Raw genomic sequence first — 13399 nt, forward strand, 5'->3', positions numbered from 1 at the left:
AACTCGATATGGCAAATGCATTCGATAGAGTAAATCGTTTGTTCCTATGCAAAGTCCTGCTTTCTTTTGGTTTCTCTCAGCACTTTGTCCAGCTCATTAAAGCATGCATAGAATCCCCGTGGATTGCCCCTCTCATCAATGGACGCCCTACCAACTTCTTCCAAGCTCAGAGAGGTATCAGGCAGGGATGCCCTCTCTCTCCCTTCCTGTATATCCTCATGGCTGACTCTCTCAGTAGAAAGCTAGCAGTTGAAAAAACCGTCGGCTCCCTCCCGGGGCTCAAACCTTCTAATGCAGCAACTTCTCTAAATCATGCCCTCTTCGCGGATGATTCGCTGCTCCTTGGAGGCGCTTCCACCAGAATAGCGAAAGCCTTTGACAATGTTCTGAAAAGTTACTGCAGGGTGACTGGAGCTCTTATCAACGAGAGCAAAAGCGAAATCTATAGTTGGAACGCTGAACAGCAAGAGATCATCAATATTTCGAGGATCCTCGGGTTCAAAGGTCAGGCCAATTGGGACAACTTCAGATATCTTGGTCTTCCCATTTCCTCAGGGGTGAACAAGAGGTGTCTTTGGACTCATATAATGAGTAAAATTAAATCCAAAATCGCTGCCTGGGGAGGATATTGGTTAACAAAAGGTGGCAAATCCATTCTAATAAAATCGCAGCTGTCAGCTCTACCCATTTATCAGGCAGCATTTCTCCTCGCCCCCAAATATGTCACGGACCAGATTGCTACCCTGCTCAGGAATTTCCTATGGCAAGGCGGGAAAGGTAATGATAAAAAGTTGCACCTAGTTAAATGGGACACGGTCAAGAGGCCAATAGACGAGGGCGGACTTCAAATTCGGGACCCCTCCCTTGTCAACAAATCGCTGGGCGGCAAACTGTTGTGGAAAATAATCAGCGATCCCTCACATCCAATCAGCATAATTTTACATTCAAAATACTCAGACAAAGAAGCGCTAAGGAAAATGCAACTACAGTCTACAGCGACCAGTTCGCAGGTATGGAGGCTCTGTTGTAAGAGCAGCGAGTTCTTCAAAAAACACATGTACAGAATTCCCGGAAATGGTAAGTCCACACATTTATGGAAAGATCGAATTATGGGAAAAGACCCGTTGGCGGAAAGAGAGGACATCACAGAGCTCAGAAATTGGCTGGAAAGAGCAGGAGTTAACAGAGTTTATGATCTGGCAAGCTGGGACGACCGTGGAGAATGGTTAAGATGGGACTTCCATGGAGTCCCAGAGCGCCTAAGGGACCAACTGATTCAGCTCGAGAACCTGCTAGAAGATGCCACCCCAGTCAGTAGATTCAAAAAGGATAGATGGGGATGGGGAAAGTCTGGAGTATATACCTCAGCAGAGGGATATAGGACTCTTCAGGGATACAGGAACAGCCACCATACTCCAGCCTTCTGGAAGCAGGTTTGGGAGCCATTAGCTCTTCCAAAAATAATTTTTTTCTTTTGGACCTTGGTACACAACAAGTTATTGACAGGGGACAATCTGACAAAAAGAAAGTTTGAAGGGCCTCATAGATGCGCTCTCTGCAGATGTCAATTAGAAACTGCCCAGCACTTGTTTCTAGACTGCGCCTTTGCCAAGGAGGTATGGGGGCTTCTTCTCCATGAATTCCAGATCTCTCTCCCTCAGCAAATCTCTGTCTCGGATCTGTTTGCGACTTGGTGTGCTAGCTACCCCAAAAGCATCCCCCCCAAGTCCTTTTGGCGTAGGATTTGGATAGCGCTGCCCAAATTTGTATGCTGGCAACTGTGGTTAACTAGAAATCAGCAGGTTTTCAAAGACGTGCAGAACTCCCCGTCTCAAGTTGCTGCAAAAGCTAAGGCCCTTCTACTGGAAGCGGCTCAGCAGCAATATTCCAAAGAAGACCCCCTGCTCAGGCCGGAAGAAAAAAGGTGGCTTGCTCTAGATCCGCATCCCCGAAAGTATAGAACCTCACCCCTGAAAGCAAACCCGGATTGGAGAAAAAGAGAGACTGATGACATCTTTCAAAGCTGGTGGAGGGCTCAAAATGTAACTACTATTTTCTTTGATGGAGCGTCCAAAGGGAATCCTGGAGCTGCAGGTGCTGGTGGGATCATCTACTTCACAGAAGGGCTCTCCACTGTTTCTTTTGCATGGGGCCTAGGAGAGAAAACAAACAACCAAGCGGAGATTCTGGGGCTGCTTAAGGCCTGCCACATTGCCAGAGAGAAAAGAGCCAAAGATATTCAAGTTTTCGGAGACTCGGAAATTTTAATCAAAAAACTAATCAGAGAGGAATACTTCAACAATGTTGGGCTCAACAAAATAATGGACAGACTGAAGATGGTTCTACAGAGTTTTGATTCATACAAATTTTATCATATTCTCAGAAATTCCAACAAGGAAGCAGATCGCATGGCGAACTTAGGCAGCACTCTCATCAAAGGAATCTTAAATGTAAATGGGGAAAGTCTTTATCATAATTTGTGAAACTGCCTCTTTCCAAAGGCAGCAAAAGTAGGATTACAGCCATGTAAGCAAGGCTGCCTCGGCAAAGTCCCTCTCTGTTTTTAACATATAAATAAAATATACAACCGTTTTAGTTAAAAAAAAAAAAAAATCGAGACTTTCCTTGAGTGATGGGCAAATTCTTACTAGGGTCATGATAGAGGAGTTGAACAATCAATGCCACTAACATAAAGGTACATAGAGGTCTTGGTGCTCTTGATTAAATGTTATTTCCTATGTCGCACTGGTTTTGGGAGCCAGGGAACGGTGGGGACTAGGGAACGCATCCCCGGAATGGCTAGAGCACCACCCCAAATTTTTCAAGGGACGGCAAGCTAGGGACCACAATTATATATATATATATATATATATATATATATATATATATATATATATATATATATTCAGAATTCAATATTAACATTTGTAGTTGTTTCAAGCTTGTAAACATAACAAGCTATACTTTATAGTACTATGCACAACCCTTACACTCACCAATTTGTTCGCTTTCTAATACCCAACTACAAATTTAACTAAAATTATGCGACGAAAAACCTGAAAACTGAACTCCAAACACTTTTACCAAATATGTTGAGTATTCTAACAAATAATAGCAACAGAACAAACAAACAAAAAAGAAAAGAAAAAATCACGAAGACAAGCAATCAATTAAACAATACACCAGAAATTACCTAGAAGACCCCAACTAGGGAAAACCTACCAACTTGTGTGTTTTATTATTCTACTCAGCAAAAATCTCAAATACTTATTACAAATCAGAGGGGAAACTTTCCCTTCAATTCATTGTCCCTCAACACATTGATCTGCGCACTTCTAACCAACTCGGCCTCCCTGCATGCGCAATTGTACGGACTCATACAAGCTAATTTGGCCCTCCTGCACAAGCTAACTCGACCCTCGAAGAGATGTATGTTGGCTAAAGGAATTTGCTTAGGCTATTCGGCCTCTCTTTTTGTCGTAGTGCGTTGATCTAGAAAACCCTTCTTTGTTGAGCTAAACACACAAGTCATCTAGTGCATAATGAGCCAAGTTTGTGCCCTTTCTCTCCTTATAAAGTCGACTTGGCCTTCCATCTTCCACGAATGGTTGAGATTAGATCTCAATGGATGACTGAGATCGCTCTACTTTTTTACTATAAGAAAATTAGAATTTCACTGAGTGAAAATTAAGAAAAAGTAAGAACTACACCTTAGCTTCACTTGTGGGTCCCTCTATCAAATTTAGTGCACTTCTAAATTTATCAGAACCCTTCCTTCTCTAATTCCATCTAACACTCCCTCTTAGAGAGGAAGGTGTTCTGTGCTACAACTAGTTTGTCTCTGAAATAAACGAATCTGCCTCTTGCCAATGCCTTGGTCATGATATCTATTGTCTGCTCCTTTGTAGGGACGTACTCGAGTCTGAATTTATCTCTCTGAACACAATCTCTAATATGGTGGTATCGGCTCTCGATGTCCTTAGAGAAATCATGAAATACTGGATTTTCAGAGAGCTTGATGCAACTTTGATTATCACAGTTTATGATTGTGGGCTCCAACTTCTGACTAAACAACCCAACAAGTAGTTTCCTCGACCATATGGCCTCGCAAGTTGCCAAGCTGGCAGCCATATACTCGACCTCATTTGAGCTCAGTGCCACCGATATCTACTTCTTGTTGAACCAGGGAACAACTACTAAACCAACACTGAAGGTACAACTTAAAGTGCTCTTCCTGTCTGTTGAACCCCCTAATCAATATGCATATATGAATCCCTGAAGACTCACTCCATCAACCTACTTGTACAACAACCCACAATCTGTTGTGCCCCTGAGATACCTCAACACGTGCTTGGCAGCGACCCAAATCACTCTGGTCAACTCAACCATAAACTGGTTCAACCGTTGACTACGAAGCAAATGTTTGGTCGTGTGTTCATCCAATACATCAACCACCCTATGAGCTGCCTGTAAAGAGTGGCATCCACTCGCTGACCTCTGGTAGCATCCACCTTCCTCTAGTTTGTGACTAGACGCGTGGTCATGGGCCTGCAATCCTACATGTAGAATCTCTTGAGAATTTCCCGCATGTACCTTCCCTTCCCCAAGAATATCTCCCCATTACCCTGCCATACCTCCAACCCAAGGAAATAGTGCATAATCCCTATATCATTCATCTCAAATTCTCCTACAATATCTCTCTTACAGTCGCGGATGAGCTCCCCGTCCCCTGTCAATATCAAATCGTCAACATATAACACAAGAATGAGAGGTTGACCCTCAACCACAGTATAGTACATGTTAGGGTCAGCTTCGCTTTTGGTGAAGCCCAATCTGAGAAGGTAGTTGTCTATCAGGCCATATTATGCCCTAGGTGCCTGCTTGAGCCCATAAATAGCTCTCTTCAGCCTACAAACATGTGTGTCTCTACTTAAATTCTCAAATCCCTCAGGTTGCTCAACATAAATCTCTTCCTCAACAACTCTATTAAGGAAGGCAGTGTTCATGTCCATTTGGTGGATCTTCCACCCCATCTACACTATAATCGCCAGAATAGTCCTAATGGACAAATATCGTGCCACTGGTGTGAACGTCTCATCATAGTCTATCCCTTCAACCTGAGAGAAACCTTTGGCCACAAATCTAGCCTTACACTTTGTTGAGGAATCAATGCTAGTAGATATTAGGGTTTGATTCCTCTTTCTTGATAATTACTTGTGAATTATGTTGGCCTCTTTTACTTCTTTATTAGATTATCTTTCATCAAGCAATTACCAAATTATGTGTGTGTGAAGATCACAAGAACAAGAGACACAAGATGTAGGCGCACAGCCAAGGCAAAACCCCTATAAGGGGAAAACCCAGTCAAGAACTCTTCCTTCAGTAATTCAATTCAAGATGAGACACTTCCAGACTTCTTAGACCTAGACAAAGACCTCCTCCAACCACCAAGTCAGCCCTTCCTCCTTGTAGATGTCCTTTACTCAACCTTCCAAGTCACAACTCTTCAAAGTGCAGCTTCAGATCAGAATTTCGGCCCCAACAGCAGATTTTTAGCCCCCAGCTTCAAAACTTCGACCCTGCAGCAGAGACAAAATTTCGGCCCTAGCTTCAACTCAATATCTTCACACGTGTGAGAGAAAGGTAGCCCAAAAGCTCGATTTTCCTCTTCCCAACTTCTCTCCTTCTTCGCACTCTTTTTCGGCTATTGTTTCTTAGAGATCGAACTTCTTGATGATGCTCTCCAAATGAAGTCGAACTACTCAATATATAGGCTTCTTGTGAGGTCGAATTGCCCTAATCGAAGCCGACTTGTTGAGGGTACGACCAACTTGGTGTGGAGGTGACAAATTACCTTTTTGACTTAAATACAAAAGCCCAAGAAGGGTCTAATAATAATGACAATGACTCTCACGACTCAAGACAAAACATATGAAGTCCTCAATGGGGACTTTGACCTAGGAAACATTGACCCAAGAATGAAACCCATGTTTTAATAAGTCATTTTTCTTTAGTAATAAAATTTTCTTTTGACAAGTACAATTATGAAGATCGAAGCTAGTTACGTTCTTCAACACAATTCTCCACAGTCCCATTAGTTGTGTGCTTAATCTTGTATACGCAACGTGATCCCACAACTGATTTGTCAGCTAGTCTTGGCATAATCTCTAGACGTCATTTTGCATGATAGAGGAATACTCCTCCACCATGGCATCTCGCCATGCCCGCTGAGAAGCTACATCCTTATAGCAAGAAGGCCCTAAGTCTATCACCTCAGTCATAAGTGCTAAGTACCCTATATATCTTTGTGGTTGTTTACTTTGTTTAAATGTGCAACTGAGTGCTTCAACTCTCTCCTGAGCCTCCCTAATCAACTAATCTACACACCAAGCCCGTCCTTTCCCTGCACTGGGAGTCACTAGCTAAGTGGGCCCCTCTAGCTCTATTCTCTCCTCATGTTCCTACGCTTTCTCCTCATCTATGTGCTAGTTGGCTTGACCAATAATTCGCTGTGATGAAGTCTGAGGAGCTGGTTGAGCCTCCTGCTTGGGAGCTTGTTGCTTCTCTTTTGCTACACCCTGCTCGCGCTCCAAGGACTTCCTAAGAGCCTTTACCTCCTCTAATCTCACATCACGCCTAATCATTGTCTTCATGAATGTTGGAATATACACTCTATACGCCTTAGATGTCTCGTTGTAGCCAACGAAAATGCCCTTCACTATTGCGGGCTCTAGCTTCTTCTAATTATGAAAAGACACATGACAGTAAACAAGGTTGCCAAAGATCCGAAAGTGAGACACGTGAGGCTTCTTGTCAGCGAAAGCCTCCTTTGGTGTGACTCTACCCAGTGCCCTATGTGGGCTCCTGTTCTGCATAAACCCTGTAGTGTTGCATGCCTCTTCCCAAAGAAACATAGGTAGCCCCGGTCATGCAACATAGCCTTGGCCGCTCCAACAATGCTTTGGTTCTTGCACTCAACCACCCCATTCTACTGAGGGTTATGAGGTGCAGTGAGCTCTCTCCTGATGCCCTCCTTGGCACACAAGTCTCTGAAAGCGTTGGAGATGTACTCCCCACCATTGTCTGACCTCAGCACCTTGATCCTCCTACTAGTTTGGTTCTCCACCAAGGCATTGAATTCCACAAAATTTGAGAAGACTTCATCTCTCTTCTTCATGAAGAAGATCCAAGTCTTTCTCAAGTGGTCATCAATGAAGGTGACGTAATATCTGTATCCCGTCAAGGATGGAGAGGAAAGTGGTCCACATACATCCAAATGTATCAACTCCAAGATGCTCTTGGCCCTACTATCTTTGTTGGGAAAGGATGTCTTGGCATACTTGCCAAATGTGCCCCTTGCACATGTCATGCTAATTTACGCTATATTGTGGCAACCCTGTGGCAATCTCCCTCAAAATCTTCAACACTCCATGGTGTAAGTGACCCATACGCCTATGCCAAAGCTCCCCAAGGTCACATCTATGCGCATTGATCTCTCTGCTGCTCAAGGTCGCGACTGTCTCAAACTGTAGCCTATAGAGGTTCTTCACCCTAACTCCAATCTACTTAGCTGCTCCAAAGTTGAAAGGCTTGAGAAAGGCCTTTCCTCTGCTAAAGATAACCTCATAACCTTTGTTCTCCAAGGTTGAGACTGAAACAAGGTTTTTCTTCAACCCTGGGACGTAGATGACATCTCTAAGGTAGAGAGGATTCCCAAACTCCCTCTCAAACTTAACAGTACCCACACCCTGTGCCGAGTACCTGCCATCACCTCCCATCTCCATATGGAATTGCATGTCCTTCTCTGTCAATTGGTTGAAATAACCCTTGTTCTCAATCATATGACAGGATGCTCCATTGTCAATATACCACACATTTCTAGCCACTAAGCTTGCCATGCAAGCTATGAGCGAAAACTCCTTCTCAAAGAAGTGAACTCCACCTTTGTTGATGTTGCCACGTGATCCTTCTCAAATCCGTTCTTCCTGTTTGGGCACTTGGCAGAGTAGTGCCCAAACTAATGACAAGAGAAGCACTTTACTTTATTGAGATATTTCTTCTTCTTGCCTCCTGAACTGGACTCGACCCCTCCTAAATTTTTCTTGCTCTTGGCCTTGCCCCTTTTGCCAGCTAGGGAATAATTCTCTTCTTCCTCAATCTTCGCATGAGACCCAGATTTGGCTTGCTTCCGGATCTCCTCTTGCACGCAATCACTCCATAGCCTCTCCCATCCTGATAGGTTTTCTCTGCCACTAATAGCATTAGTAAAATTTTCCCATGACTTGGGAAAACCCAACAGTGCAAAACTGACAAGGTCTTTGTCCAACACTGTCTCCCAAACCCCGACTAACTTGTCCTCCACTTAGGTGAATCTCATTATGTAAGAGATTACGAACTCAGACTTAGTCATCTTGATATTTCTAAGTTTATCTTTGAGGACCAACTTCTCGGCCTCACTCGTATCCTGGTACAGCCCTAAGATAGTTGTCCGCATAGCCTAAGTTGTCTTTTTCACAGAAAGGTGAGATGTGATGTGATCCTTGACTGCTTCAAGGATTATTCTTTTGGCCTTTGCATCCTTCTTGTTATGTTGGGCTAGTTGCTAAGGATCTGTTGGTGCGGCAAGTGGACTCTCCACAAACTCCCAAACTCCCTGCTCCTCCAAAACTACACCAATCCTCTCCTTCCAAGAACAGAAATTTGAGGCCCCATCAAGGCGATCCTCAAATCTTAGCCCCAAATATGCCATCCTGCTTGTTCGATCTGCTCAAAAACGCTTGCGCAGATCCTGCTAGGAGAAAACCCTAGCACAACTTATCCCTACGTCACGTAGCCATAAACCTTGATGTGAACTACATCCCCTTTCTTGAGTCTTTCACCTGCTCCTAAGGAAAATAACACGCTTTCTAGTCTTCAATCAGACTCTAGCTCTTATACCATGTGCGCTTTCTAATACCCAGCTGTTAATTTAATAAAAATTCTACGATGAAGAAACTGAGAACTGAACTCCAAACACTTTCACCAAATATGTTGGGTATTCTAACAAATAATAGCAGCGAAAAAAATCACGAAGACACAAGCAATCAATAAAACAATACACCAAAAATTACTAAGGAAACCCCAACAGGGGAAAACCTGCCAACTTGTGTGTTTTATTAGTCTACTCAACAAAAATCTCAAATACTTATTAAAATCAGAGGAAAAACTTGCCCTTCAATTCGTTATCCCTCAACACACTAATCTGTGCACTTCTAATGAACTCAGCCACCCTACATGCATAGCTGTACGATCTCATACAAGCTAATTCGGCCCTCCTGCGCAAGCTAACTCAGCCCTGGGAGAGATGTACAATGGCCGAAAGAATTCGGTGAGGCTATTCAGCCTCTCTTTCTGCCCTAGTGCGTTGATCTAAAAAACCCTTATTTGCTAAGCTGAACACACAAGTCATCTAGTGCATAATGAGCCAAGTATGTGCCCTTGCTCTCGTTATAAAGTCAACTTGGCCTTCCATCTTCCACAAACGGTTGAGTTTAGATCTCAATGGGCGACTAAGATCACTTTACTTTTTTATTATAAGAAAATTAGGATTTTCCTAAGTCCAAATTAAGAAAAATTAAAAACTTGTGGGTCCCTATGCCAAATTCAGTGGACTTCTAAATTTAATAGAAACCTTCGTTCTCTAACTCCATCTAAAACAATTAAAATCTCAAACAATTTCAAACATGGTTGAGTGACATTCCATTATTGGCCACTAGACATGAGCTTTAGCTTTAGGAAACTTAATTGTAGCTACTTTCAATTTGTAACAAGATTTATTAAGGATCTATCAGACAAAGACTTGTCTTTATAGCAGTTTTTTCCCTCATATTTCTTGTTAATGATGACTGTTAAACATAAAAGGCATTCCCTTCTCAATAGGTTTTGCAAACTTTTACAGTTGTGTTGAAAACCACTATAAAATATTTTCGTTTTCTAAAGAGATTAAATTCATAATTCAGATTAAAAAGGGTATTGAATAGGAATTTGTTTAAACATTCAATACTCAATCCAAGTCACTGTTATTTGACTGTTTTCACAATGCTTGAGGTTGGGATGGCAGAAGCACTAAATTTGAATGACTCCTCGAAATCCACGTACAATATGTAAAAGTTGAGATGACACAAAAAATGAGAAAGAACAAGAACAATAACCACAAGGATTAGCCTTATAAAATGTTGCATTTTATGTTTTCTTGACATGGAGGCTTCTTCTTGTGATCTTACCATTGAAAATACAATATCTAAATCACAAGAAATCCAAATTGAAACCCATCAAACGTAACTCATCTTTTGAGCTGCAAGTTGTACAAAAAGATTAGATTCAATGCATTACAAAAATAATGGATGGGAAAAATGATCATATTGTTCAATTCAATGCTCATGATTGTCAAAACTTAAGCTATATGCTTGGATAATCTCTTAAATCTACCCAAAACATCACTGAAATCTGCTCAGAAAATCCTTCAAATTTGCCAAAAACATCCCTGAAATCTGTCTGAAACGTCCCTGAAATTTGTCTGAAATGCTTTGGGGACGGACAGCAAGTCCCCGATGAAGTCCCCAAGACGTTTCTTAAGGGTCCAAAAATCTCCAGAACGTGGGGACACAAGGTACATGGGTTTTTTTGGGGAGGACGAGTTCCTGTTCAACATAGGCTATTTCCATACCCTCGTACTCTACAAAGTCCAATGGAAACGTTGCAATTCCCCCAATCCTGAAATCCTAAAAATTGTTCCTGTTGGATTTTGAGTGGGATCTAACGTTATACTTTCTCCATATGAAATCCAATGAGGTCGGAACCACTCTCACACATCTTGAACCAATTAATGGTAATGTTAAAAAATTAAGTAGAAGGATGAAAATGAAAAATAAAGGAGAATGTCACTTTTACTTTAAGAATTTAAATTTTAATATTACCATTAATTACATAGCATTAATAGGGCCTAGACAAATCCACTTCCCGACACTTGGAATCCCTTCTAACATTGCTTAATCACCCTCAACTGCACTCCAAAACCCTTGAGAGCTCCAAACCTGTGACTAAATTGCGTGAGAATGAGGCAAAAATTTACTTTAAGATTCTTTTTCACTAGGCATGTGTCCAAATTTCGAGACACCAATAGGGCTCCTGTCCAACACCATTCAAACTCGTGTTAAACACGTGTCATGTCCAACACATGAAATACGTGACACGAGGGGGGAGGATGTGTCATATTACTTAGCAAGTCAATTATTGGGCATTTCCACATAGTCCACAAGGTTTCAAATTTTATTAGGAGCACTATTAGGGTTAAACAAGGATGCTCCCTAACCTTAATTCGGATCAATATAGATAAGTTGGATTACTTCCTTCATGAGCATATCGAGGATGATAACGGGTGCCTTCTTCACTAGGCTCTAATATCTATTCTGCTCTTTGTTGACACATGGTCCTTTTAGGACTGATCTCTATAATGGTTGAAAAGACAATTGGATGTTTTAGCCCTTATTTGTGACCTTCATTCGCTGAAACCAACTTGGGTAAAACCAAGGTTATGATCTTCAACGGGACAAAAAAGATCTTCTAGGAACTTCATTTCTTCTTTAAAGGGGATGCGGGGAGGGAAGGGGGGAGATGATTGAGATCCCCAACGCCTACACATACTTGGCGGACCAATTCTCAGCCAAGCCCTCCTATAACAAAATTACCCAAAAACATGCCCTCCTTTGTGGTTCGAAGGATTACTGGTCCATCTTCGCATTATCTACTGACTATCCGACCAACCAAGATTTGACTAACTGTACTACCAACCATGATTTGACCAACTGTACTATCAACCAAGATTTAGCAAGTAACTTTTACGACTAACCAACCTCGTCACAACAAACTGAACAACTTATCTTAATCCAGCTACCTCGCCAACACTAAGTCACCTAAGAATAGCTGGATTCCACAACGCACTTTGTGCCTTTAAAGATCATTACATACGGTGACGACCCATTATATCATGGAAGAGAATACCTAATTGCTAATTCCTTGATTGTGTCCGCGAATTAATAAGAAACCAAAAAGCTTGAAAGGCGGAGAAAGGAAGCCATGAAATTTGTAAGCCGCTAAGCTGTGCTGATTGAAAAACACCAGAGGGGCGGGTGTAGACCTCATGACTGAAAAATAGCAAAGAGCGGATGTGGACCTCATAATCCCCCACTGAGAAAATTGGCACCTAATAAGTATGCAGTTACATTCGAACACTGATCTTTGCCAGCTCCAAATCAAAATCAAATAAATTGAATGCAGAAAGGCACAAACAAATGGCACTTCTAACAATAACCTAATCAGCAAAGTTAACCTATCCGTTTAGCACTTTCAAAACTTAATCGGTCAGAAACCCACGCAAAACCCTAAGTGATGGCTTATAAACACGACTAGTATTTTGTGAAGGGCACTTATGCCCATATCCAAATGAACAAAACATTTTATTGTAGAGTTATTGAACCAAATGCAGATCAATAAGCGCCACTCCATACACGCAAATTAACTAGGACGAGTTTTGAAGTCACTAATGTCTCTGCTAAATGTTTCATTTTGACTTAGGATCAAATTTTCCAATCTTCGAAACCAATAACAACTTGATTTGAACTAAGTAGCATGAAGAGAGGAGGGTACCTGATGGGGTCTGACGAAATGGGCAAGCGCGAAAGAGAGTTTAGCTCTGCCTGGACTAATTTAACAAGGCGATCCTTGCAGGACTGTGTGATTTTGGCAGTTGGTAGCGCCTGAATTTGAGCCTCGGCTGTTTTGCATCTTCTCTTTACACTCTCAGGTGTTCTCTCTGCCTCCGTATCCATTGTCATCGTGGTCTTTGTAAAGCAAAAGTTTCACGATAACGGAAGGAATATATGCATTCCCTCGCATCATATTATCAATTACACTAAGTGAGAACATATACAATTCCGCGCATCAGATTATCAACCAGTTTATAATCCTCTCACGCGGAATCTTAAAACTGCAAAGAGGGATAAGATTTTTTTGCATTTTTAAATATTTGTATTTTAAGGGATTTAATCTTTTTATAATATTGGTAGATAGAATTCTTTTGTAGATAGAACTAAATGGAGTTTTTTTAGTGAATTTTTTGAACTTTTTGATGTCGGAATTTAGTGGAAAATTTTGAGGTGAAATCCTGATTTGTGTTATTTAAACTGGTTTTTTTACTGTATATATGGATTTTGTTAGTGTCAGTATTTGCATACTACCATTAGTGATCAAAACTCCTCTTTTGATATTCATATTAGGGTCTCGCTTAGAAATTTTCATCATTCCACCTAGGTCCTCATTCAAAAATTACTCACTGATGGTATTTCATCATTCCACCTAGGTC

General features: G+C 41.6%; 1 protein-coding gene across 1 annotated transcript in view; it reads right to left on the reverse strand.

Moving 5' to 3' along the window:
* The window catches only part of LOC149208706 (uncharacterized), a 55500-nt gene extending 42513 nt beyond the window's left edge, over nucleotides 1-12987 (reverse strand). The window contains exon 1 of the mRNA XM_089396157.1: nucleotides 12685-12987. Coding sequence (XP_089252283.1) covers nucleotides 12685-12872 — 188 coding nt within the window. The 5' untranslated portion in view covers nucleotides 12873-12987. The remainder of the gene's footprint in view (nucleotides 1-12684) is intronic.
* Nucleotides 12988-13399: the final 412 nt, after the last annotated feature.

The sequence above is a fragment of the Pinus tabuliformis genome, chromosome 1_2 (genome assembly GCF_031772625.1).
Source record: "Pinus tabuliformis cultivar Carrire ecotype Pingquan chromosome 1_2, CPIR1, whole genome shotgun sequence".
In the NCBI taxonomy this organism is placed as follows: Eukaryota; Viridiplantae; Streptophyta; class Pinopsida; order Pinales; family Pinaceae; genus Pinus; species Pinus tabuliformis.